Genomic DNA, 27,793 nt, shown 5'->3' with positions numbered 1-27,793 from the left:
TTTGGAATATAACAAGCATTATTTCAACATTTGAAAGTCAAATATTGATTTCCTTTTACGCGTGATGACAGTTAACAATCATCTAAGGGTTACCATTCTATGGTGGCAGTGAGATGTAAAGTTACAGGAATCTGAAGGTGATGTACGATTAAATTGACGAAGAATGTATTTTATCAGTTTAATTTCACGAGTTGCCATTTCTTGTGATAACACAATTTCCATGAGTTTGCAAAGCCAAATTCAGCTTTGAAGAAATCCTTAGTTGATCTTTTAAAATAAAAACTGGCTATGTTGGATTAACTGGGGCTTTTTACGCCCAGACACAAAAATAGCTTCCAATCAACTTGAAAGAGCCAAATTTGTATTATGTGACCTACACTTGTAATTTTTCATTACGGCAACCAAGATATCAATGCCCAATTTAGTGAAAAACCTCAAATTGAGTTACTTACTCCAATTCCTATAGCATGAATAATAGAGGGAAAAAGAGAACTTGACAGCTGCCAACATACAGACACACAAAATAGAGTTCATTTCTAAACTCAGAACCAATGCAGGACTAACCTAATAGAACATACTGCAACAGATGTTATCCTAAAGAAACACACTTACATCCATGAGAAAATTATGCTTTATACTTTTATAAACAAAGTGAATTCAGTACATTTGGTCAGAGACACTAAGGGCTTCTAAATAACTTGCATCTTTATGGATTGAATGAGAGTCAATTCCAACAAGTGTTGGAACAAACGACACAATCTCTTCTAGTCTAGTATCCATACAAGATCCCGATTTACACGGAACTTCCAAATTCACAGTAAAGTATCAAATTAGTGGCTTGTGTAACTTGAAGCGGCGACAAGTGATTCTAATGCTTTCAAGTGATTTTTTTTAAGACTTCAGCAGAAATGTCAGTCTTACTACAAACACAAGTTATGGAAGCTGGAGGTTACGATTGGAGGCCACTGGTTAAGATGCTTCAGAACATCGACGTCTCAATCTCTTTGCTGAACATCCCTTCAAAATTAAGATCCTTGGCCATGAGTTCCTCTTCAACCTCTTCTAAGGCCCACTGATGATCCGTTATTTCCAAAGCTTCCCATTCAGCCTACAGAATTAAAAAACACTTGAGGCAGGTATTATTGAATATTATCTCCTCCACCCTCTATTTCCCATTTCATCTTTAAGTTGTTATATGCCTTTAAATTGTTCATGTTTTCTTCCCCCTTTAAATTTCTCAAATCTCTCAAAGGTGCTCAATCATACTCGTGCAATTAAATGCCTAAAGACCCTTTTCAGCTATTCTTCACATACAAGCCCATATAAATGTTGAACACAGAACATTAAAGCCTCTCATTTTGTCCATTATGCAAGATAATCACTATGAAAGGTTTAATATTGAAGAGTGCATTAAGCTCCACCCAATCTAAATGATGTCTGGTAGTCCGTGGTGGGGAATAAAGACTAACTCAAGATTCTGATGGAGACATGCATATGTGTCATCAGTGTCTCTCGATGGACATAACAGCTAAGTCTCAATAGCCAATCAAACTACTACCTTTTGTAACCATGGAATAAACTAGACCTTGTTAAGGCAAGTGCCTCTCATTAAAACTCATTAGCATTGTTGCATCTTCCAACATTGTTAACCAAATACGTCCTTTGACTCAGCACAGAAATGATGATTGGGGGCTCTGCCTCTGAGCCAAGAGGTTCAAATCCCACCTGCTAAACAGATGTCATAATATCTCTGAACAGGTGGAGAGAAAAAGCAAAACAGAGGCAAATACAGACGGACAAGGAGGGTTGGGGAGCACTTTATCCAACCATTAGTATGTGGTAAGCAAATGCAGAAGTCCTGAAGAATCCCTATCAGATTTTATTTCTGTTTCTCTCTCCACAGATGCTGCCAGATCTGCTGAGTTTTTCCAGCATTTTTGTATTTGCATTAACTTGTAGTGATTGGCTCTCCAGCACATACACTTACCATGCACACCTTTCCCCCAACATATTAAGGCTGAGCTGAAATAATTTAACACAGATAGACATTGGTTTTGGGCATTCTGGCCTAGATGGCTAATATGGTTATCCCACATTCCCATCAATCCATGATAGATTTCAATCCCTTACACATCAATACTATATCTGCAAACAGAAGCAGGATTTTAAAGACTTGTGAGCATCAGAGCAAAATATTGTAAATGGGTAACCCTTATTTTTAAACAGTAACTCCTAATCGGGTTTTGAGAAGATTTGTAGCTCAGGTTGAGGTTTTGGATGTAGGTTTGCTCGCTGAGCTGGAAGGTTCATTTCCAGACGTTTCGTTACCCTACTAGGTAACATCTTCAGTGGGGCTTAGGCAAAGCAATGCTGAAAATTCCTGCTTTCAATTTATATGTTTGGGTTTCTTTGGGAAATGTTACCTAGTAGAATAACAAAACATCTGGAAATGAACCTTCCAGCTCAGCGAGCAAACCTACATCTAGTAACTCCTAATTGTTGAATCTCTCAAGTGGAAAAATCCTTTTCAATCCCATCCTGTCATGACCTCTCAGGGTTTGTATGATTCAATCAGGTTGCCTCTTGCTCTTCTAAATTCCAGCAGATACAACCCTTGCCTGTCCAACTTTTTCTCATTCGGCAGCCTGCCCATTCCAGGTATTTGTCAAGTAAACCTTCTCTGACCTGCTTCCAATACATTTTCATCCTTCCTTACTAAAGAGACCAATACTATACACAGTACTCCAGCATAACATCTGGTGTAGCTGAAGGAAAAACCCTACTTTTATATTCACCTTCCCTTGTAATTAATTACTTTGTCCTCATAATGATATGCTACGTACAGATCTGTGCGCTTGCAAATTCAGTCCCAGACTCCATCTTAAGTTTTTCCTACTGTCTCATCTAATTCTTTGAATAGTCTTTCACAGTACACAGGAGATTTGTTATCCAAAGAGTGTGTGCGCCTATCTCTCACAGATAATGAGGTCTGAGTGTATAAACTCCTAATAGTCTTACTAATTACTTGCTGCACCTGCAGATTAATGTTCATAATTCATGTATGAGAACACCCAAATTTCTCTGTATCTCAGAGCTTTGCAAACTCTCATCATTTACATCTTTATTCTTACTGCCAATGTGGATATTTTCACATTTCCCACATTCTACTTTATTTGCCAAATCAACAGTCTTTAATGGATTATTTCTTCTGCAATCGAATATATAATTAAAATGCATGTAAATCCACATACCTTAAATGCTTTATTTGTATCAGGAGGCATTGCCATTGCAGCACCCGTCATCTGTTCTTGCATAACGCGAGACTGGTCTGCAGCTATAAAAGTGCAAAAGGTCATTTGAATTCACTGGATTCCATGTCAAAGTGGGACAGAAAAACAGATTAAGCCATTTTCTAGGTCTATTGTGCAAATATTATGTTTCAGTTTCACCCCATTAATTGTAGAAGCATACATACAGCAATATTCTTTGTACAAGTGTGCTTTATTCTTCATGTACAATGAATACCACAAATTAATAAGGTGCTTTCAAAATTAATTAATTTCTTGCAACTAAAAAGATTTTTAAAAACTGGAAATATGTGTAAGCAAATGACTTAAAACTACAATTAATTTTCAACCCACATCACCAAACTACATCCAACATATAAACAAAGATGAGGTTAAGTTGTCTGGCCATGCCAAATTGCCCATGATATCCAGGGATTTGCAGGTTGGGTGGATTAACTACGGGAAATTCGCAATTACAGGGATAGCTTAAGGTGGGCTGCTCTTTGGACAGTCAGTGTGACCCGATGGGCCGAATAACCTGCTTCTACACTGGAGGGATTCTATGAAAGACTGATACTCTACATTTCTTAACATTTTTATACAACTGTGAGTTGTACTCAAGGTCAAAGTTATATTGTTGAAGCTGTTGAGCACAACCACAAAATTTTGTAGTACAGTTTACAGGTTGCATTATTATTTCCCCTTTTGATACAGTTACACCCTCATCAACAATGCAACACTTCCTGCCCAATGGGAGAAATACTTTGGTCATGCCAAAATATTGATGCTAGATACTAATGGTTGTTGACCGAGTCGCAAGTTTTCCATTTTATTTTCCACTCCTAAACTTGGATGCACTTATCGAGGTTGGAAATATACTACTTATGAAATAGGAGTTTTATCATTATGTAGCCAATAATTATACCACTCTTTTAGAATATTCTAATTAGATTACATTAAAAGCACCAGTTACATAATCAAATATTCATTTTCACCCAATTTTCCCTCTTCCTCAATCCACTAACTTGTTAGCAAAAATCATACAGACTAAACGTTTGCTGACTATGATAATAGACCAGGGGAATACTGCAATGTCCAGAGGCGTTCTCACAACATTTATGACTTTTCCAGCTTGAACCCAGCCTAACTTTTCCTTTTGAGTTTATATGTGGATTTGTACTGTAAAATCTGTACCGCTTTACATTACTATATTTCTGAAATGGAAAAAGAATGGTTTTAAAAACCAAGGATTCACAAAAATCACAGAATCCCTAAAGTGCAGAAAGAGGCCATTCAGCTCATCAAGTCTGCACTGACCCTCAGAAGAAACTCCACACCCCCAATTCCCATAATGGTTACCATGGCTAACTCATCTAACCTGCACACCTATGGACACTACAGGGCCATTTTTGTTAGCTTTGCCAATTCACCTAACTTGAATATCTTTGGACTGTGGGAATGAACCAGAGCACCCAGAGAGAGGCCTATGTAGACACAGTAAGAACATGCAGACTCTACACAGTCACGCAAGTTTGGAATCAAACCCAGGTTCCTGGTAATGTGAGGCAGCAGTGCTAACCACTGTACCACCGTGCTTGCTTGTAGTATTCCTGAACATTTTAAAAAGACGTTACATGACCCTCATTATAAGTAAGTGCTGTTTACACAGCATTTGGTTCAAGCAGTTGAAGCTTAGCTACAACTGAGCTGGAGACTTAGAGGTTGAGATTTGGCCAGCAACAAGTTATTGATTGGTCTGTAAAATGGTGAAGAGTTATTGAGGATAAGACATCCTACCTGCCAATAACTGTGATTGGCTCCAATCCAGATGAACAGTTTATCAGAAGTTATCAGATCTCTAGAAAGGAAGGAGCTGAGCTTGCTCTGCAGTGAAAAGCATTTTATGCTTGAGATAGCCAGTTTATTTCTGCTCATCAGTTGCTGTCAGTTGAGACTTTTAATTTATAAGCACAAACCACTTATCCTATGCCTCTTGCAAACAAGTGAAAGTACTAAAAATGAAGATCAAGAAGAAAGCAGCATTCTAATCAGCAAAGAATCATCTCAGGAAACTGCCTTCCCAGTCTTCGCATAACACCCATGTGTTTCTGTGCCTGTCTGTACATTTGTGTGTATACAGAGGGGTTAGAGTTTTAACTAGTAAAGTTATAAATTGGCAAGACATAATTGTTTATCATTGTTCGAATTTATTTTGTATTAAATACTAATTCTTAAGTACAGAAACTTGATCCTTGCTTTCAAAGTGACAGGCAAATTGGGTGATTTTTAAAATCTTTAAATTTTGTAATGACTCCAGGTGCAACAGGATTTAATTTATAAGGCACTACCCCATTGAGGCATACAAACACAATGAGTAGTAACCCAGATTAGCAAACTCAGAGGGCAAACCAAAGCCATTGCAGGAACAATTATATGAATGGCATGTTGCCAAGGCAATCATCTGACTTCTTTTTGTCATTATTAGCTCATGAAAACAAAGCTTGTATATGTTTGGAGGGCGGGGCAGGCAGGGGAGAAGCAGGGAAGGTAGGTGAGAAGACGACACCATTATTATCCCTTCTTCAGTCTTCACTCCATCCAGTACAGCCTGATATGGACCCCTCAATAGATTAGCTCACATCAACTTCCCACCAGCTGTCCCAAGCTAAATATGATCTTTGTGGGATTTACTTAGATCATATCCGAACGTACTTAGTGCACTGAATTATCGATCTGACTCATACATGAAATTGCTGACTCATGTCTTCTCTGTGCAAACTGATAACACAGCTATTTATATCAGGAGGATATAAATTCATGCCAACTTAAAAATGTTAAAAGGTGAGTTTTTATGGCAATTCAAGTAAATGATTGCTGCACTTGTAACTATTAAGAAATTAAATTCAGGCCTAAATTAGGAAGAATTAGTATAAGCAGTTTTAATCACATCCCATTGTATACAAGTTGCTGAAATATTTTAGATAAGATTGAAAACTGGAATTTAGGCTTTCCAAACATGCTTTGAAATTTTATCTGTAATTATTTCCTCTACTCAACATGTTAAATCATGTGTGTTGATAACTAAAATATTGAAGGAACAGACTGAATAAGATGAATGATCATTTTTGCCTTGATAAAACATCAGAGACGGCTTCTGCTATTCATGAGTTCTAATCTTCCTAATTCTTACAGGCTGATATTTATTCTTCATTATCCAGACTGCCTTTTTGAAACAAGCAAAAAGAAAACTTGAAGGCAGGAAAAGACATTTGTAATTTCTGAGCTCATGAAATGCAATCTTTGGGAGATGTCCAAGAACAAATATCGGTTGCCACAAAGTGGAATCTTCTACTTCGGATTCCAAATTCCCCCTCACACATGCTCAGGATTACAAATCACACCATTATTGTAGCATTACACATGTGTTTTGCTTGTATTGAGGTCAGAGCAGGATTGGACTGAAGGTTGAGATCAGGAATTCAGCAGGCATAGCTTAAATCTTCAATGACCTCATTCAGGCCACACAGTATTCAACAAAATTACTAAGTTGGACACACCTACATCTCTTATGTTCAACTGCCCTTAGAGAAGATGCTTAAAAGACTCTTTGGCACAGCGGCACTGTACCTACCCCTAGGTAGGCCCAGGTTAAAGTCTCACCTGCTCCAGAGGTGTCATAATATCTGAGTAGATCGATTAAGAAGTATTTTAGAAACGTTAAAAAAGTTTAAGAGCCATGATATTCTTTTGAGAATGTGACATTCACTCGCTTGTTTGGCTAAAAGCAGCTATTAATCCAGACTACTGAATCATTAGTATTTTAGTTTACTAATTGTTTGCAAGCTTGCTGTGCATAAAACAGTCACTGTATTTTGCCTGCATGACACACCCAAGCAATTGCCTGAATGTGAAAGACATTATCACATCTTTTAAAAATGTTCCAACGTGTTGTATAAATACAGCTTCTTTATTTTGTTCTTGCTTACATATTTTTGGGTAAATAAATGCCAAAGGATCATAGATTTTTTTGAAATAAAATGCTACCAACAATCAGAATATTTTTCTCCTCCTCCTCACTTTGAAATGTGTTTTGGTGCGAGTCTGTGGTGACTGTGCATTGAGACTTCAGAACACCTGCCAGCTTCAGTCTCCACAGGCTGTTAAAAAATAGGGCTGTTGATGTGTTTTGCCAAAGACTACCAGAGAACATGGAAAATAGTTCCATAGCCATCTGTTTAATAACAGTAGTTGAGAATCGTAACATTTTTTTCAAACGTTAAGATAAAATCTTAACATTCAGATTTTATCTTATCATAATCCACAGTACACAACGAATCATTTAAAGCAGTTTTGCATGTGAAGAATCATTAGTTGTAGTGAAATCCAAGGAACAGCAATAAGATGAACTGGTTAATTTCCTTTTTAATGGTGTTGGTTAGAGGAATCTTAGCTCAGGCATTGGGAGAATTGACTATTTTCTTCAAATGATGCCACTGCATCCTTTCACGAACTTGATTAAAGTACAACAGCTAGACCATGATGCATATAATTTAGAGGTTCTGATAGGAGTCAAAGATCTCAGTTTACTAAGTTTTGAGAACCAAGTTGTGGTAGAGCCCAATGATCACTCAAGCCCAACTGTTATTTTTTAATTCTCTGTTAAAATATCCGAAAGGTACCTTAGAATAGTCTATCAACACCATAAAGGATGCAACAGAAAAACTATTTTGCATTAAATCCCCCAAGAGTCATACAGCACGAATGCAGACCATTGGTCCAATTTGCCCATGCTGACCAAATATCCTAAACGGAACCATCCCCATTTGCTTCTGTTTGCCAATATCCCTCCAAACCTTTCCTATCCATGTACCTGTCCAAATGTCTTTTAGATATTGTAATTGTGCCTGCCTCTACCATTTCCTCTGGCAGCTCATTTCATACACACACCAACCTTGTATGAAACGTTTGCCCTCCGGTCCCTTTAAAATCTCTCCCTTCTCACCTTAAACTTGTGCCCGAAAGTGTTGGACTCCCCTACCTTTGGTAAAGTTACCCTACCTATGCCCCTCATGATTTTATAAACCTGTGTATGTTCACCCATCAGCATCTGCTCCAGGGAAAAAGATTCATCCTATCCAGCCTTTCTTTATAACTGAAACCCTCCAGTCCCAGTAAGATCTTTGTAATTTTTTTCTGTACCCTTTCAGGTTTTACAATATCCTTGCTATAGCAGGGTGACAAGAATTGTAATATAGCAATAAAGATGATAAATTGTGTATGCTCAATTTCAGATTCTTCCTTCTTTCTGTTCTCATCCAAATAAGACATGGCTTATTTTATTTGCTGTTCCATTTAAATTGACCAATCACAGCGCTTTTTTTTTTTAAGATGAGCTGCATTCTCTAACAATGCCATTTAATAGTGAATTGTTAGATACATAGGTCAATGAAGCTTAAGCTTTCTTTTTGTGGAAAAATGTCTCAACTTGATTCCATTGCCTCCAAAATGTCTAATGTACACCTATCAAAACATAAAGACTGAATTGTTAATGTTTACCATTATCTTGTCCCAGGAGTAAAGAATACATGCTTCTGAGCCCAAACACGTTCAGGAAGTACCATGATGCAGAGCTCACCCTAAGTAAAAACAATAAACAACATAATGTTAGTTTGGAAGGAGTAAACAACATTAGAAGTAAACATGACAATTTCCCTCAACTTTGTCTACCTCTTGCTACAGCAGAAGCATCCTCCTCGAGTTAAAATGTTGAATGTTCAAACATTATCAAGGCATAATCAATTATGTAAGTTTTTTTCTCTTTTTGTCTTGCTTCTATCCAGCAACACAAAACCTAATCAAACTCTCACAACTGAAATCAAATGATTTGTCACTCATGCTTTCTCTGTATATTGTGTTCTTCGAAATACTCTAGTCTCTTGACTGAAGGACAGATTTCCCTTGGGATGATTCCAGGGGCAGTGACTGTTCTAAACCTTCAATCCTGCATGGGACGATAACATTCCAGCTATGAATATGGAGCTACTCTTGATATAGCTTAGTGCTATGTTTGAATAAGCTGATGCTATTTGACAGTTGAGAAAACAAAGCACATTCAACATTCTTTTGTTCAGTCACTGGTTAACTGTATCACAGCAGATAAATTGACAGTCCATTACGTCTACACAGCGATGACCGCATTCAATGATATTACGTGGACAAGCGACAATTTGAATTTCTCCACTCTGCCACCATTAAAAAAATCTATTTGCAACTCACATAGTACATTTTACATGGATGAGTAGTGAGTATTTGAAGAAAACAATTAGAAAACAAAAAGATGTTAAAAGTGGAATTGAAGAGATAGATTTAGGAACATTAATATAAAACTCATGAGGAATTTAATGGAGTCTTGAATGACCCAATTGATCTTATTTCCATTTAAAAATCAATAAACATACTGAATTTTTAGTAGACGGGAGTCTCAAGGGTCTATAATTGACTTGCCACTTTAATTCAACATCAATTAAAACAGAGGAGACACTAAAGAAGTACTGAAGCATTTGAATGGCTAGTAGTCAGGGAAGATTTTAATATGTCCTATTTATTGTGAAAAGCGACCATTTCTAGGCACCAAGTCCTCATTAATTTCTTCTTGATCTTGTTTTCACCATAAATAACCATTCCCTCAAACACATGACCATACTTTTGTACTTTCTCCCTCAATCCCTTTCCCTCAACTTTTAAAAACTGGGTTCAGCCCCTCTAATTAGCTGCTTCCCCTATTCTTCCTTGGTGGTAGAACATAAATGCATCAAAGGCAGTTCAGAGCATACTCATTAGACTGATACATTGATTGTGTGTGTTGTCTTCGGAGGACTGGTCAGATAGGCTGGGCTGGTGTCCACTAGAGTTCAGAAAAGTGAGGGGTGGCTTGATTGAAGCATACAAAATCCTAAAATGCTTTCACAAAATGGATGTGAAAAGGATATTTCCTGTATGGACAAATCCAGAACGAGGGGGCACTCCATTAAAGTTAGGAGTTACCTTGTCAGGACAGAGATGAGGATAACTTTTTTCCCTCAAAGTTGGGTGACTTTAGAACTCTCGGCCCCAGAAGGCTGTGGAAGCAGGGTCATTGAGTATTTTTAAGTCAGAAGTGAATGGATTATTGTTAGGTAAGAGCATTGGAAGCATTTTGGGGGTGGGGGGTTACATGTAAGGTGGAATTTAAAACATCAGATCTTGTGATCTTATTGAATGGAAGAGCAGATTCTAAGGGTTAAATGATCCACTGCACCAATTTCACAAGTTTGTTTATGTCTGCTATTTCTCATTAAAATCGATCTTTATTTCTGTAGTACTTGTGATTCAAGGAAAAACATTTTGAGCACCTTATGGGGATAATAAGAGGTGAATACTAAGGAGGAGATGGCTGGATGCAGGTGCAAAAGAGAAGGATTTAGGAAGAGAACTTAAGGTGTTGAAGGTTTATCTACTGATAATCCAGAACGAATAATAGTTTGTCAAGAATGGAGGACATGTTTAGATCATAGCTGGAAGAAATTGTCAAAATGAAATGCAAGATTTGAAACAATGTTAATATCAAGTCCATTACATCATTAACATCGAGGATAAATAGGTGACAGTGTTAATTGATTGTCTTTGAATACATATAAAAAGGGAAAAGCTGGGGCATGGTGAGTGGGGTCAGAAGATTTGAGATACAGTTTGTTCGGCAAATAAAGTTACTGTCAAGGAAAAGCATTATGTCTTGCCTCTCATTTTACGATCAGGCTTGGATCCAATTATCAATGAGGATGCTGTTCTAAGCCAATAGGTCAGCTATTTTAATATTTACCTTTGGGTCCATTAACATAGTGAATGATACAGTAATTAGCCTTTTACCCCAGAAGGCTCCATTTCTTAAGTCTTACGAAAGTTTCACTGATTTTTTTCAAAAGTAATTGTTAAAGTATGTACAAAAATGATATTGAAAGCATCAAGGATAAGTGTTGACTGGCACTTTCCCGATTCTTGACTTTTCTTACGCATATTTGTCAACATACCAGGAAGCATCCAGTGAGAGTAGCTCAATTCCCTGCTGTAACATCGGCTTAAAACGCAGCGTCAAAGGAAATGGAACTTTGGCTGAAGAGAAAAAAGAAATGCTTTATTTGCAAAAACATTCCACCTTTGATTTTCTGAACTTATACCTTGAATCTGTTGGTATAAAGGTTCTTCCCACTGATATCAGACCTATGAACGGACCTTTCATATTAAAGAGGATGTTTCTCTGTAGCCACAACACTATTTTCTGCATTCTGTTCTATTACTGATACTTACGCAAGCTTTGATTTGTCTGGTTAGCACACAAAACAATACTTTTCACTGTATCAATGTACATTTGACAATAACAACTCAAGTAAAAAAAATCTTGGCATTTGGACTAACATGATCTACAATTGTACATTCCCTTTGCATTAATAAATGCAATGTAATTAAATCAGTGCTTGGAACAGTTGCATGAATTTCCACGCAACAGTCATGATAGAGAAATTGCAGATTGAAGTCAAGATAACTGATGGGAAAATCCATTGAATGAATATTTCCTAAAAACTAAAATTCAGAGGGGACATGACTCAACTTCCCATGAAGGAATAGGAAGAAAGACCATAGAGATTGGACAAAATTTATCCTGTAGGGCAGTGAATATTTTGAAAGTTTGAAAAACTCACCTGAGAACTTACATTAACAGAACGTTAAAAGATTTTAACAGTGGAGGTAGGTCTATGGGGTTTAGAATCAGAGAGGATTGAGAACCATAGCAGGATTTGTAGATGAAGACAAGAATTTTAAAAGCAATGTACTAAGTAGTGGGTGCCAATGTAAGTAAGCAAAGATGATAATAATGGGTTAAGTAAGATTTGGCTTAGAACATGGCACAAGCAAGTTGAGTTTTGGATGAACAGTATGTTCATATAGGGTACAGAATGTAAAACTAACAAACATTAGAGAAATTAAGTCCAAAGATGTCAAAAATATGGATGTGGGTTCCATCACGGAGGCTAACTACAGATAGATAATGTTACAGAGGTTGGATAAGTGGTCTTTATCTGGATAAGAGATAGGAGGTTGAACCTCAGATGTGGGTTGAAGATGGTCTTAAAGCTCTGCAATGTACTGGTTTGAACAATGCAGTCATTACAAGAGATTGGAATTTTTAGTTTCTGTTCCTCAATACTCAGTTGGAGAAAACTGTCTTAGCGATATGGGAAAAGGAGGTTACTTGCAGTTGATGGTTGCCCAAAGACATTAGGAATCAGTTTAAGTACATGATATTAACAATTAAGTTTAGGTACCACAGTGCTACAGTGCTTTACTTACTGGTAACAAAACCAGAGAAGGTCCAGTTGATCCAACCACCAATAAGGATCATAGGAAGTACATTGGTCACATTGCCCTTCATCATATCCATCACCATAGTGGGGTCTGAAAATATGAAATGGAAGTTAATAAGCTTTAGCCTCATCTCCGGGTGCTTCAGTTTCTTCACACATTTCCAAAGGTATGCAGGTTAGGTGAATTGGCCATGCTAAATTGCCATCAGTCAGGGGTAAATATAGGATAATAGAATAGGGGAATGGATCGGTGTGGACTTGTTGGGCCAAAGGGCCTGTTTCCACACTTTAGGGGTGTCACGGTGGCTAGCACTGCTGCCTCACAGCGCCAGGGACCCAGGTTCAATTCCCACCTTGGGCAACTGTCTGTGTGGAATTTGCACATTCTCCCCGTGTCTTCGTGGGCTTCCTCCGGGTACTCCGGTTTCCTCCCACAGTCCAAAGATGTGCAGGTCAGGTAAATTGGCCATGCTAAACTGCCCACAGTGTTAGGTACATTAGTCAGGGGCAATGGGTCTAGGTAGGTTACTCTTCGGAGGGTTGGCGTGGACTTGTTGGGCCGAAGGGTCTGTTTCCATACTGTAAATAATCTAATAAGCAAAAACCCTTGCTCAGGTACCATTTCTACAATAGTTGGGAGCCATGTGGCACATCCCCCATGTGAGGTAAAAATCGATCATTTAAAATAATATGATTTTGTGGGAAACAAGGGGTATAGATCAACATTCTACAATTTCACATTGGAAAATTCATAAAAAATCAAAGCTGACATTATAATACAATGTTGAGAAAATTCTACATAGCCTTTTGCATGTGACATTAAATAGATGCCTCATCTGGTCCCTCAAGTGGATGTACCATTTTGAACAGGAGGAGGGGAGTTACTCCCTTGACCTGACCAATATTTATCCAACAATCAACATTACCAAAACAAATCATAGGGTCATGATCATACTGCCGATGGTGGGACCTTGCTGTGTATATTGGCTGCTACATTTTCCACATTCAAGTGTGACGATTCTTCAAAAGTACTAAACAAAAAAAAACTGCAGATGCTGGAAATCAGAAACAAAAACAATGTTGGCTCTCCACAGATGCTGCTAGACCTGCTGAGTAATTTCTGTTTTTTTCCCAAAAGTATATCACCAAAAAGCACAAAGTGATGTCTGGTGGTATCATAAATGCATGTCCCAATTAGTATATTGTCATAATGCATCATTCTATAAAAGTCCAGTTATTAACTCTGTGATATATTACTGAAAACAACAAAAATAGAAATTGCTGGAAGAACTCAGCAGGTCTGGCAGCATCTGTGGAGAGAAAGCACAGTTAACATTTCAAGTCCATTGAGCCTTCTTCAGAACTGAATGTAGCTCGGAAAAGGTTGGTATATATGCTGAAGATGGGGCGGAAAAAACAATAGCTGGAGATGGAGCTCAGACTTAGAGAACAATAGTTGGGAAGACAAAGAAATAGGTAAAGGTCAGCCTGGGAGAATGAGTAGCTGCTAATTGGGATGAATAAGTTGAGGAGGGGAATTTGCTCCCCCCATCCCTATCTTCACTGTGACTTTATGAATCCAGATTTAATAAAGACAGAAATGTTGGAAGCAAAGCAGATCCATCAGTGTTTGAAGAGGTAGACATATGTTGAATGTGTCAGCTGTAGCTTTTTTGAAAGAAGCCAAAACCATTTGAAATGCTGGACTTGGTGCCCTTTTTTTAAGTCTTTATAGAAATCAGGATGATTTCAGTAAAAGATTCCAAGACATTCTCACCACAAACTGGGTAAAGGATGATGGAAATTTAATGTGAGCTTCAAAGGACAGAAACAACCAGTGACTACCGAACCACTTTTCACTCTACTGCTGTCGGATTCTTCAACTAGCTTAGTTATGGCTTTTTAAAAAATGTACACATTGTTAAGAATTAGCATTTACAGTCGCTAAATCTCAAGAACAGTCACCATTATTTTCTAGGCAATGTGGAAGGCAACTGCAGGCTTTACAAGGTTCCATAAACTAAAATCGGATAAATGATCAAATTTTCTTTGTGGTGGTGGTGGAGAAGAGACCATGGTCTAAGGTCTTTATGAATAATAACATCGGTCTGTTCAGTTACCAGACCCTCTCATTGCTTTTCAATGTATGTAAATAATATCTTACAAGATTAAGAAGAGCCTTTGGTTTTTGCAAATACCAATGTTTTGGTTTTCTTGATACGCAAGGACTGTACAGACTGCTTTTGAATTGTGAATGTAGAAAAAGATTTTATGAATATAGTATATTTTTGCAATAAAAAATTGGTTAATGTAATGAGAGTGCACTCCTCTTTTTCAAACATTTCTAAGGCATCCCTTACAGTCACCTCTGTTTGGATCTCCCATGAAAGAGATTACATACCCTCCAAACAAAGGGTAAAAACACATTACCGGTCATGGGGGAAGGAGGAACAACTTTTCTCTTGGTCTTCTTGAAAAATCCATCATCTGGGTTGTTAAAATAATATTTCCTTGTTAGGAAGGACTGGAAATTTAAAGAGAGAGAGTCAGGTCAAAGTGTAGACTGTAAGTACACGAGAAAAGCAAAAACTGCTCATTAAAAATATATAGCAAGAATCCAACCTACACAGAAATTTGAATACAATATGAAGGTATCGTGTTTCAATCCAGATCTGGTACTTCGATTGATTACATAAAATCATTACTTTCCTTTATCCTGAAAATGAAATCTTTCAGTAAAAACCAAATTTATCTGAACTATTCAGGGAAGGCCCTACAGTTTTTTTTGGGAGTGGGGGAGGGGGGAAAAGATGTGGGGAGAAGCTAATTGTACAAGGGTATCTGTAATACATTTTAAGTATCTTCCAGTGGCCTACTGCTCAACGCATCTTGAAAAGAATAAGGTGAGCATGTGGTCTTTGTGGCTTTGTCAATCAGTGCAACCACATTGAAGATGTTGCATGTATGGCCACTAAGTGAGAAGAGGATTGGTTTGCTTTGATATTTTTGAACAGCTGTTTGTGTGCAACAGTCAGATTCCAAGAGGGGGAGGAGGGGGAGGGGGGGGGAGGGAGGGGGGGGGAGGGGGGGGGAGGTCGTGTGAAACTGGAGAACTCAATGTTGAGTCCTCTGGACTGTAGACTGCCCAGGCAGAAGATGAATTTGCAGCTTGGTTCATTGTGGCAATGGAGGGGGCCAAGGATGGTCATGTCAGAAAGGAGTGGGACGGGAATTAAAATGGGCGGTGACTGGGAGGTATGGTCGGCCCCTGCAGGCCCAGTTGAGATGCTCAGCAAACCATTCCCTAAGTTTACGTTTGATCTCCCCGAGGCAGTGAAGACCATATCGGGAGTACCTGATATAGTAAACTAAGTTGGAAGAGAGGCAGGTGAAACTCTGTCTCACCTGGAAGGCTTGTTTGGGACCCTGGAGGGAGGTAAGGGGGTGGGGTACAGGTAAGTCCTGCATATCATATACTCTACATAAAAACTGAAAAGAATAAGGCCATTAGAAAGCAAAAAAGAATTTGAATATTCTCATTTTTGAACTAAACAAGAGCGATTATTACAGATGCCAATACTTTTCAGGATAAAATTTGAAAAACTGATACATAAAAAAAAACAACAGGTTGAATCTTTGGACTTCTTTGTGCCTTGTAATAAATCAAGAACTGAGGAGAAATAAGCCAGATATCTACCATTGAGACTGCAAAATGGCACATGGTTCACAAAATAAAATTTCTGTTACTAAATTTAACAATCGACGACAATGGCTCAAAACTAAACATGAGTTGAGCGTTAATTGACTCGCCCAAGGCCCAAAATGTAATTTTTGTGGGATTAAGTAAAGAAGTTAAGAGTCACCTGTTTTGGGATATATCTGCCATTTTCTCTCAAGATTCTACTTCTGATCAGAACTTGACTGCAAAAAAAATTAACAGAATACACATTAAGTGCAAAGGAAATTGATGTTTTGTCAGAGAGATGAAAATATCAAAATTGACATAAATAATCTGATAACCTTCAAAATAATCATGCATTTTTGACATATCAAATACTGATACAGAATTTTGGTTAGTCTGTAATTTATTGAAAAATAACTTCCCTTTCTGAGCCTTTGATCAGAGAATGGCATCAAATATGAGCAGAGAAAGCGCAGGGTACACAACAGAATATGATGGTGCATATATAAAGAAAGATAGGGACATAACACTGGTTCAGTGAGCAATAGGCTTGCCATGCCAGTAGAGTCCTTTCATAAACTGTGCATTTCTAATCTTCTTATACTCAAATTCTTTTAAGTTGGCATAGGCTCCATCCAGTGGTTGTTCTGTGTTACTTTGCACTAAAACTGAGCATAATCTTTGGAAATGCATCTTTCACTCACAAATTATCTTATAATGTGATCTTTTTCTATCCCTTTCTAAAACAACATATTAAGCAGCTGTAAAACATTTTGGGTGCCATATTTTGAGTATTCTCATGCTGAGCCCAATTGTCTCTGGAAGAATTTTCCTCAGCGCAAGTATAAAAATTTAACATTTGATATCATGCTCAAGATAAATCCAGAATTGTTTCTGTTAACTTTTGGCTGGAATTATTATACACCTCCGCAAGTTTTCCTTTAAACTGTGGCAGCACTTCAGAATCAAATCTTGTTTCAAACTTCGACCATCAAATGAGTTTATTTGAAAAAGAAGCAAATCAAAGCATTTTCCTCATTCACCCTTAAAGAAAACCCCATGTCCCACACAATTTCATGATTTCCAATGATAGTACACTGAAATGTCACCAAAGAAATGACTAGAAGACGACCTGAAATCAGACTTTTCAGAAAGGGCCTGTTGGAAGTGCACGATCAGTAAGCTCTACACGGTCAGGAAGTAGAGATCCCATCCAGAGCAAGAGCATCGTCCCACTCAGACTGTCACTCTAAAATGTTTATTTTTGTCACAGAGTCATAGAGATGTACAGCACAGAAACAGACCCTTCGGTCCAACTTGTCCATGCCAACCAGATATCCCAACCCAATCTAGCACCTGGCCCATATCACTCCAAATCCTTCCTATTCATATCATCCAGATGCCTTTTAAAATTGCAATTGTACTAGCCTCCACCACTTCCTCTGGCAGCTCATTCAATACACATACCACCCTCTGTGTGAAACAGTTGTCCCTTAGGTCTCTTTTATATCTTTCCCCTCTCACCCTAAACTTATGCTCTCTAGTTTTGGACTCCCCAGGGAAAAGACTTTGTCTATTTACCCTGACCATGCCCCTCATAATTTTAGAAACCTCTAAGGTCACCCCACAGCCCAGCCTATTCAACTTCTTGCTATAGCTCAAACCCTCCAACCCTGGCAACATCCTTGTAAATCTTTTCTGAACCCTTTCAAATTTCACAATATCTTTCCCAATAGGACGGAGACCTGAATTGCACGCAATATTCCAAATGTAGCCTAACCAATGTCCTGTACAGTTGCAACATGAACTCCCAACTCTTCTACTCAATACTCTGACCAATAACGAAAAGCATACCAAATGCCTTCTTCACTATCCTATCTACCTGCGACTCCACTTTCAAGGAGCTATGAACCTGCACTCCAAGATCTCTTTGTTCAGCAACACTCCCTAAGACCTTACCATTAAGTCCTGCTAAGATTCGCTTTCCCAAAATGTTACACCTCGCATTTATCTAAATTAAACTCCATCTGCCACTTCTCAGTCCACTGGCCCATCTAATCACGATCCCATTGTAATCTGAGGTCCTTGGTTTTTTTTCCTCAAGAGAGGTTGTAAAGGCAGGGGTGCCAGAGTCTAGGTTTAAGAGGCCTTTGGGTTTTTATATAAAAAAAAGTTTAACAATGGAAGGGGACTAACCAATTCTCCCAGGTTTAAAAAAAAGAATTTTTTTTAGCTGTCGCAGTCACAACTTGTGCCAGTCCAGAAGAATTGTAAGCTTCAGTAAAGGATTCCTCGGACTTTCTCTGAAATATCTTTCTGGATGTTGTTCCCTCCTGTCTGTAAGAATCTGTGTTTAACTTTACCTTTTTGCCAAGTGGTGTGTTTATGGGATGCTACAATATTGGAACAGTTAATTAGTAATAGTCGCTGTATCAGGCCAGTTAAGATTTCCAATAGTTACGGGCGGCATGATGGCACAGTGGTTAGCACTGCTGCCTCACAGCGCCAGAGACCCGGGTTCAATTCCCGACTCAGGCGACAGACTGTGTGGAGTTTGCATGTTCTCCCCGTGTCTGCGTCGGTTTCCTCCGGGTGCTCCGGTTTCCTCCCACAATCCAAAAATGTGCGGGTCAGGTGAATTGGCCATGCTAAATTGCCCGTAGTGTTAGGTTAAAGGGGTAAATGTAGGGGTTTGGTTGGTTTGCACTTCGGCGGGTCGGTGTGGACTTGTTGGGCCGCAGGGCCTGTTTCCACACTGTAAGTAATCTAATCTAATCTAATCTAAGTTCTGCTTTCTTTTGTTTGTGTTTCAACTGTAGTGTTTAAATAAATTGTTTTGCGTAAAGCTAAGTGATTTGACCAGTTGCACCATCCCTGGAAAACCCACTTCACATCTGCCTTTAAAATAAGAAAAAGTTAGAGTCTGGGCTACTTTCTTGAAATATTTTGAGGAGGATCTGGCCTGGTCCCTAACATAAGTGAGTACATAGTTCAGGGGATTTGGTGGCCACGTGCGAGTTCAGTGCAGAGAGGAACAAGATGTTTTTTTGGCTCATAGTTTGTAAGTTTTATTTAACCATGACAACTGAAGCTGAGAATCTGGATTAGTGGTGCTGGAAGAGCACAGCAGTTCAGGCAGCATCCGAGGAGCAGTAAAATCGACGTTTCGGCTAGTTGATTTTAACCCTACTGAGAATCTGGGCCCAGCACAATAGACTGACATCACAGGTGCATTGGATGGTGATTGCTTCTAATTTGACTATTATAGGTTATTTTGGGATTGAAGTTAAGAGCGCAAATATTTACAGGCTACAAACTAAAAGACAGTTTAAAATATTTTTTTAAAATCAAGTAAAGAACTAAGGAATTAAAGTACAGAACCTGGGCCAGGTGATGTGCTGCATGATGTGGCAGCTGGTGGACCCCACTGTGGTTTATAGTGACCGCATTTGTAGCAAGTGCTAGTTGCTTGAGGAACGCGGCTCAGAGTTGACAAGTTGTAGTCTGAGCTTTGAACACTGCGACACATCAGGTGGAGGAAGAGTAATCTGGATGCTGTGTTTCAGAAGGTAGTCACACTTCTTAAGTTAACTACCTCAAGTTTGATCAGTAGTCAGAGCCAGGAGGGTGTGAATGTGAGCTAGGCAGGTCGAGGGATCCAGGAGGTAGTGCTGAACGAACCTCAGCCCTTGAGATTGTCTAACAGGTTTGAAACTCTTGCTCCCTTGTGAATTAGAGTGGGAGCTGTAGGAAGGATGAGCAAGCAGACTAGAGCACTATGGTACAGAGAGCCATTCAAGAGGGAGGAGAAAAGAGAAATTTAGTTGTAATCAGGGAGAGTAAAGTCAGGGAAATAGACACTGTTCTCTGTGGCCAGAATAGAGAATCCAGAACACTGTGTTGTCTGCCTGGTGTCCAGATTCAGGATATCTCATCTAGGCTGCAGAGGAATTTGGAGGGGGAGGGGAAGATCTGGTTGCTGTGGTCCACATAGGTATCAACAATATAGGTAGAAAGAGGAAAAAAGAAAGGGATTCTGTCAAGGGAATATGAGCAGCTAGGAATTATAAAGCAAAACCAATAAGGTAATAATCTCCAGATTACCACGTCAGCCAGGAGCAAACTGGCACAGGGTCAACAAGATTAAAAAGAGATAAATGCATGGTTCAGAGATCGGTGTGGAGAAACGAGTTTGAATTCATGTGACATCGGCATCAGTACAAGGGAAGAAGAGAACTGTCCCTATGGGTCAGGGTCCACTTGAGTCATGCTGAGACCAGAGTCATATAAGTAGGGCTGTAGATAGGGCTTTAAACTAAAAGAATTGGGGGAGGGAAGGGGTCAGTTGCATGGAAAATTATATAAAAAGTTGGGGGGGGGGGGGTTTGCTCAGACGTTCAAGTTTTCAGAATAAATGATGGAACACAGGATAAGAAAAGGGTCAGGAATCTAATTCCAGGCACAGCAGATTATGAAAAGGGGGCAGTCAATGCAGGACTGAGGGTATTTGTACTTAAATGCGTGCAGTATATGAAACAAAGTAAACAAGCTTACAGTGCAGATTGAAATTGGGGTATGGTGTTGTAGGTATCACAGGTGCGGCTAAAAGGGACTCAGAGCTGGGAACTGTATATCCAAGGATAAACAGCCTCTCAAAGGAGAAGCAAATGCACAGAATGGGTAGTGTTGCCTTGTTAGTAAGAAATGAAATTAAATCGACAGGAAGAAGTGACACAGAATCAAATAATCTGTGTGGGTAGAGTTAAGGAACTGTAATGGAAGAAAGATTCTAATGGGAGTTATGTACAGATCTCCAAGCAGTAGTCAGGATTGGGGTTGGGGGTGGGAAGAAAATAAATTAGCAGATAGGAAAGGCATGTAAGAAAGAACATACTACAATTATCACAGGGGACTTCAGTGTGGAAGCGGACTGGGAAAATCAGATGGTTGTGGATCTCAAGAAAATGTCAAGTTTTTTTTGGAGCAGCTGGTGGTAGAGCCCACTACGCCACAGGCAATTCTGGATTTAATAACATGCAATGAGGCAGACTTGTTTAGGGAGTCGAAGGTGAAGGAACCCCTAGGGGGCAGTGACCATAATAGGACAGAAATCACTTGCAGTTTGAGAAGAATGAATCAGGTGTGATCGTATTGAGTAAAGGTAACTACAAAGACATGAAAGAGGAGCTGTTGTGTGAAGAGACAGACTTGAGGGGCCAGCTGGCCTAAACCCATTTCTTATGCTGTGATACAGGAGCAACTTTCTTGTGTTTGCTTTACTGCCAGCCACTTAAAAGTGTCAGTCATATTGTCACAATCAGGCCACGAAACAGTTATTGATCCCAGAGTGAACAGCACTTTGTTAGCCCTTAAATATGGAAGGATAATACCATTCAAAAATAAAGTTCCATGCCATTGACAACTTAGCATCTATTCAGCATTACAAAGTGAGTTGATTCTTCAGTTATCACGTGAAATTGAGGGTGAAATATGTTAATTGAACAGATTTTTAAAATCTCATCGTAATTTCCAAAGAAAACTAGAAAATTGTAACATTCCCAATTCTATCAGATTACCATTCATATCATTGGATTCTGGATTAGTGGTGCTGGAAAAGCACAGCAGTTCAGGCAGCATCCGAGAAGCAGTAGAATCTGCTCCTCGGATGCTGCCTGAACTGCTGTGCTTTTCCAGCACCACTAATCCAGAATATGGTTTCCAGCATCTGCAGTCATTGTTTTTACCTCATTCATATCATTGGTATTTATAAGACCATGCAGTAACTATAACAACTGCCAGATCTGATGTAACAGCCACTGTGCTTTGAGAGACCCAGGAAGGCACTAAGTATAAGCATTTTTTAATGTTTCATGAGGTACTGCATTTTGGATAGGCAAATCAGAGCAGGACTCATACACTTAATGGTAAGGTCCCGGGGAGTGTTGCTGAACAAAGAGACCTTGAAGTGAAAGTTCATAGTTCCTTGAAAGTAGAGTTTCAGGTAGACAAGATAGTGAAGAAAGCATTTGGTATGCTTGCTTTTAATAGTGTTGATGGTAGACATGATGAGGAGGTACCATGTATTGGACTGGGGTGGACATAGTTAAATACCACACAACACCAGGTTATTGTGCAACAGGTTGGTGTTGTGATTTTTAAGTTTGCCTTTACTGGTCAGTGCATTGTGTAAAGGGGTTGGGAGGTCATATTGCAACTGTACAGGACATTGGTTAGGCCATTTTTGGAATACTGTGTGCAGTTCTGGTCTCTGCTATAAGAAGGATGTTGTGAAACTTGAAAGCGTTCAGAAATGATTTACAAGGAAGTTGCCAGGGTTGGAGGGTTTAGGCTCTAAGAGGGGCTTGAAGGAGGGGCTGAATAGGCTGGGGTTGTTTTCCCTGGAGCGTCAGAGTCTGAGGAGTGAGGGCATAGAAGTTATAAAATCATGAGGGACATGCATAGGGTAAACAGACAAGGTCTTTTCCCTGGGGTTGCGGGGAATCCTGAACTAGAGGACAAAGGTTTAGGGTGAGAGTGGAAAGATTTAAAAAGGACCTAGGGGCAACTTTCTTCACGCAGAGATTGGTGCATGTATAGAATAAACTGCCAGAGGGAGTGGAGGAGGCTGATACAATTACAGCATTAAAAGGTATCTGGATGAATAGGAAGAATTTATAGGGATGGGCCATGCGCTGGGTAATGGGACGAGATTAATTTCAGCTATCTGGGCAGCATAGACAAATCGGACCTAAGGGTCTATTTCCGTGCTGTACATTTCTATGACCCTATGACAGAGGTTGGACCAACCAGTTTCCTGTCTACTGCCTCCCTCTCACTTCTTAGAACATAGAACTGAGTTGGACCAAAGCGTTTGTTTCTGTGCTGTACAGCTCTATGACTCTAACTGAACTATTTCAAGGTGTCACAATACAACAGTTTAGTACAGATTTCACAAGCTGGGCATGAGTTTTCATGAAACAACAGCACCAAGTAGAAGATTTGAATGTCTGACAAAAATCACCTGTTGGTAAAGTAGTTCACCTATCTCAGATAAAGATGGTGGCTAAACATTTTGACTAGAGTACTTTGAGATCCTGCCAATAATCCAAATTTAAAAAGTCAAGCACGTTAAAAAGTACGCTAACATACTCAAAACCAGTCCAACATTTAGTTCAACTGCACAAAGAACATCTTCCCTCCACTGTTAAGAGCATCAAATAAGCTTTCAAAATAAACTAGTTCCATACATTTTCATACTACTCACATGAAAGTATTTAAGCACTGTATAAGAGCTATAAGATAAGACCTGAATTGCAAGCAAAAAATAGGACAATATCATTTGAGAGAAGAGAGAGACAGAAAGGAAATACAGAAAAGATTAGTTTTGAGAGGCTTTAGAATACAGAGAAGAGATAACAAGGCAAAAGTATTCATGAACTAAGTCCCAGAGAAAAGAACCATTGTAGCTGAAATATGACCAGAAAATAGTAAAAAGAATCAAAGAAATGCAATTACTGATTGAGTCTAGCTTCATTGTTTTCTTTTCTCACATCACTCCCAAACTGGATAAATTGCAAGCAAGTTTCATATGATGTGAAATTTCTAGAAAGATGTAAATCAACCTGAAGATACAGATTTCTTTCGGTCATTTTCATGGCATGTTCCATCTCCGATCAGTCCAGTTCCTGTTTATTCAGCCAGTTCATGAAAACATCAACCTGTCATTAAGTGATCACTATCACCAAGTTAGTTTTTTTAAAGATCATTCCAGTCCATGATAGATTTAAGACACTTAAATCTAACAGATAAGGGTGTTGCGTATGTAGAATGGGCTGCCTGCGGAAGTGGTGGAGGCTAGTACAGTTGTAACATTTAAAAGGTATCTGGATGGGTATATGAATAGGAAGTGTTTGGAAGGACATGGATTGGGATATAGGTTGGGTGCTGGCAGATGGGATTAGATTGGGTTGGGATATCTGGTCGGCATGGATAAATTGGACTGAAGGGTCTGTTTCCAAGCTGTACATCTCTATGCCTCGATGAATCTGAGATAATGGAAGTCAAAAGTCACTTTTTATGTTGTTAGGATAATGATAAAAATGGGTTAAGTCACTCATAACTGCTTTACAGTTGAAGAAATGTTGGATTGCAAGTTCTCAATTTACTTTTGCTCATAGTGTAACGCATACTAGGAACCTACTTACTAAATAGAGTCATAGAGACATACAACATAAAAACAGACCCTTCGGTCCAACTCATCCATGCCAACCAGATAGCCAAAATTCATCTAGCTCCATTTGCCAGCATTTAGCCTATATTCCCTTAAACCCTTCCTATTCATATACTCATCCAATGCTTTTTAAATGTTGTAATTGTACCAGTCTTCACCACTTCCGCTGGCAGCTCATTCCATACAAGCACCATCCTCTGCATGAAAAAGTTGCCCCCTAGGTCTCTTTTAAATCTTTCCCCTCTTACTTTAAACCTGTGCCCCTAGTTTTGGATTCCCCCACCACAGGGAAAAGACCTTGTCTATTTATGTCAATTAAAATTGTGAGCACTTGCTGAGAAATTATTCCACCTAACTTGGATGTTTGTAATTACTGTTTTTCATTCAGATTCTATATTCTGTGAATACTAATCAACATAGTGCACAAACAATAACTAGTGTTCATGCAACACAGTAGCAACATTTGCAGGGCTATGAAGTATCTTACAAAGTGGAGGGCAGCAAAGGGTGTTTACAATTCCAGTGAGTCCTGATCCCAGTTTGCTTTTGTCACCCAAACATCGACAAAACATCCAAAGCTCATCTCAGGCTGACCATCGCTTTTCCATTGTGCACGCTGCGTGTAGAACAGCTTCTTTTCACACAGCTCCTCCAAACTACTCCCCATGTGTATCTAGGCAAAGTTAGACTACAATCAACTGTGCTTCAATTACTGAGCACTTAATACAGAAACCCCAGGCGAAAACCAAACTCGCCATTCCTTTCCAACCTTTTCACGGGTATTAATGTTTAAGTTTAATAAGTTTATAGGTGACATTCAAATGTCAGAAAAGCGAAATGGCAAATAAAACAGGAGACATTTTATTATTTAAACGCAACACTGGAACATTCGGCCAAATTCACTCGAAATAAAAGCTTGCAGCGTAAAGTCAGAAATTCAATTAATCATGAAATTATTTTTGACAATCATGACAGAGCTTCTGGGAAAGAAGATGGTCTCCATGGAGATGGGGGTGCTGGCCATTGGATGGGTAGAAAGCAATTGAGCTACCTGTCAGAAACCTGCTCCTCCGTGAGTTTCTTGTCGCTCTGTAAGAGAATGGAGATATAATGCCTGATCAAGCCCACGAAGAAAGTGATGAAGACGATGGGCAACACGACCCAGAGCCTGATGTTGGAATCCAACAGCAACTCCGGCTCCGCCATATTTCGCCGGAAATGACGTACTCACAGCTCCACCTACGCACGTTCACCATACGTAATACGTCCAACGTGCTGACGCAGGTTCGTCTTCCCTCTCACGCACGTTGAATTGATACAGCAGAGTAGTCACAAATCATGCAACACCAGGTTACAGTCCAACAGGTTTAATTGGAAGCAACTGTGTGGTTGTATTCTTGAAGTGGAGTGATATTGTCTCTATCTTTGCGCTAAGCAGACCTACGTTCAAGTCATACCTGCTTCAGAGGTGTGTCATAAGCTGCTTGAGCATCTGTAACACACAGTAGGATAGCAACAACAATTGGCCCATTTGTTAACACATATTTTGAATCATAGAGATGTACAGCATGGAAACAGACCCTTTGGTCCAACCTGTCCATGCCGACCAGATATGCCAACCCAATCTAGTCCCACCTGCCAGCACCTGGCCCATATCCCTCCAAACTCTTCCTATCCGTATACCCATCCAAATGCCTCTTAAATGTTGCAATTGTACTAGCCTCCACCACTTCCTCTGGCAGCTTATTCCATACACGTACCACCCTCTGCGTGAAAACGTTGCCCCTTAGGGCTCTTTTATATCTTTCTCCTCTCACCCTAAACCTATGCCCTCTAGTTCTGGACTCCCCGACCCCAGGGAAAAGACTTTGCCTATTTACCCTATCCATGCCCCTCATAATTTTGTAAACCTCTAAAAGGTCACCCCTTTGAGTGAAAAGTTGGAAAATACACCATCTGCATTTTGTGAGAAGCAGAGATATAAAGGCAAAAACCCAATATTACTGTCGCTGTTTCTGAAACAAACAGAGTCCTGCTGAAACTCGGAAAGCCTAGCAACATTTATGAAGAGAGAAAGAGAATATGTTGAGTCTTCAGAACAAACAATAAATAGTTCTGAAGAAGAGTCACACTGGACTCAAAACATTAACTCCAATTCTCTCACCACAGATGTTGCCAGACTTGCTGAATTTCTCCAGCACTCTGTCAAAAACAGACAGTGTTACACTCCATGAGGTTCCTCTCATTCCATTTGTCACATTTCACCCTTTAATTCTAACCCTTAGACCAATGGATCATTTAGCATGTTTCATTTTTATGTATTTAATTTTATGTTGTACAGCATTTAATTTCTTTTTTTCCCTTATGCTTGTAAAATATTAGGATTCTGACCAAGTTGAAAATCACACAACACCAGATTATGGTCCAACTGTTCGACTATAACCTGGTGAGGGCTTTCCCCCGAAACGTCGATTTTCCTGCTCCTTGGGTGCTGCCTGACCTGCTGTGCTTTTCCAGCATCACTCTAATCTTGATTTTTAACTTTGTTCAGCACTGTCCAACACCAGTTCCTCCACATCAGGATTATCATCAGACCAGCCAACACGTCAACAACTTGAAGCTTTGACATGGAGTTCTGAACCTCTGAAGATAAATTGCTTGTTCAACCACAACCTCTCCACATTCCTGATGAAGGACTTAGGCGCAAAACGTCGACTCTCCTGCTCCTTGAATGCTGCCTGACCTGCTGTCCTTTTTCCAATGCCACACCTTTTGACTCGTTCTCTTCAGCATCTGCAGTCCTCACTTTCTTCCAACCACAACTAACTGTTGATTACGGATTGGGCGGATACTTAAAGTAAGTTGCAAATTCTGCAAAGCTTAGATGAAATCCGAAAGCAAAAATTCTGATCCAAAAGTTGCTAATGGAATGCCTGGATCTGAAACATTCACAGTACTGTCTCTTCTGTCAGATTATCTGAATATATCTTGCGTTCTCTGGCAAAATGTTGGTGCTAAGATGAAGCCTCCAATATGTCAGACTTCCAGCATCTGCAAGATTTTTCCTTTACTTTACCTAAAATATCAACTTTGTCTATTTTTGCTACAGATGCCTCCTGAACGTTTCCAACATTTAAAAATGTTCTTTAAAAAAACTGAATGGAGTCTAAATCCCAATGAATGGCCACTACCAAAC

General features: G+C 39.3%; 1 protein-coding gene across 1 annotated transcript; it reads right to left on the bottom strand.

Moving 5' to 3' along the window:
- Positions 1-625: 625 nt before the first annotated feature.
- Positions 626-25,814, bottom strand: emc3 (ER membrane protein complex subunit 3). The gene is made up of 8 exons (XM_043707674.2): positions 25,649-25,814; positions 16,549-16,606; positions 15,116-15,209; positions 12,672-12,776; positions 11,354-11,435; positions 8,844-8,923; positions 3,252-3,334; positions 626-1,108 (listed from the first exon to the last, which is right to left on the bottom strand). Exons 1-8 carry the CDS (start codon positions 25,801-25,803, stop codon positions 980-982), a joined length of 786 nt encoding a protein of 261 aa, XP_043563609.1. The 5' UTR covers positions 25,804-25,814; the 3' UTR covers positions 626-979.
- Between the last annotated feature and the right edge of the window lie 1,979 nt (positions 25,815-27,793).

This window comes from Chiloscyllium plagiosum, unplaced genomic scaffold (genome assembly GCF_037043375.1).
Source record: "Chiloscyllium plagiosum isolate Xiang-an unplaced genomic scaffold, Cpla_swu_hap1 HiC_scaffold_14, whole genome shotgun sequence".
Classification (NCBI taxonomy): Eukaryota; Metazoa; Chordata; class Chondrichthyes; order Orectolobiformes; family Hemiscylliidae; genus Chiloscyllium; species Chiloscyllium plagiosum.
Note: the sequence above shows the minus strand (reverse complement) of the source record. Positions and strands in the feature narration are given on the sequence as shown.

Excerpts from the sequence above, each read along its gene's own strand:
- emc3 (XM_043707674.2), bottom strand. The coding sequence starts at position 25,803 with ATGGCGGAGCCGGAGTTGCTGTTGGATTCCAACATCAGGCTCTGGGTC. Across the intron at positions 8,924-11,353 it reads CTCTCACTGGATGCTTCCTG|GGTGAGCTCTGCATCATGGT; the intron begins GTATGTTGACAA and ends GTTTTTACTTAG. Across the intron at positions 1,109-3,251 it reads ATACAAATAAAGCATTTAAG|GCTGAATGGGAAGCTTTGGA; the intron begins GTATGTGGATTT and ends TTAATTCTGTAG.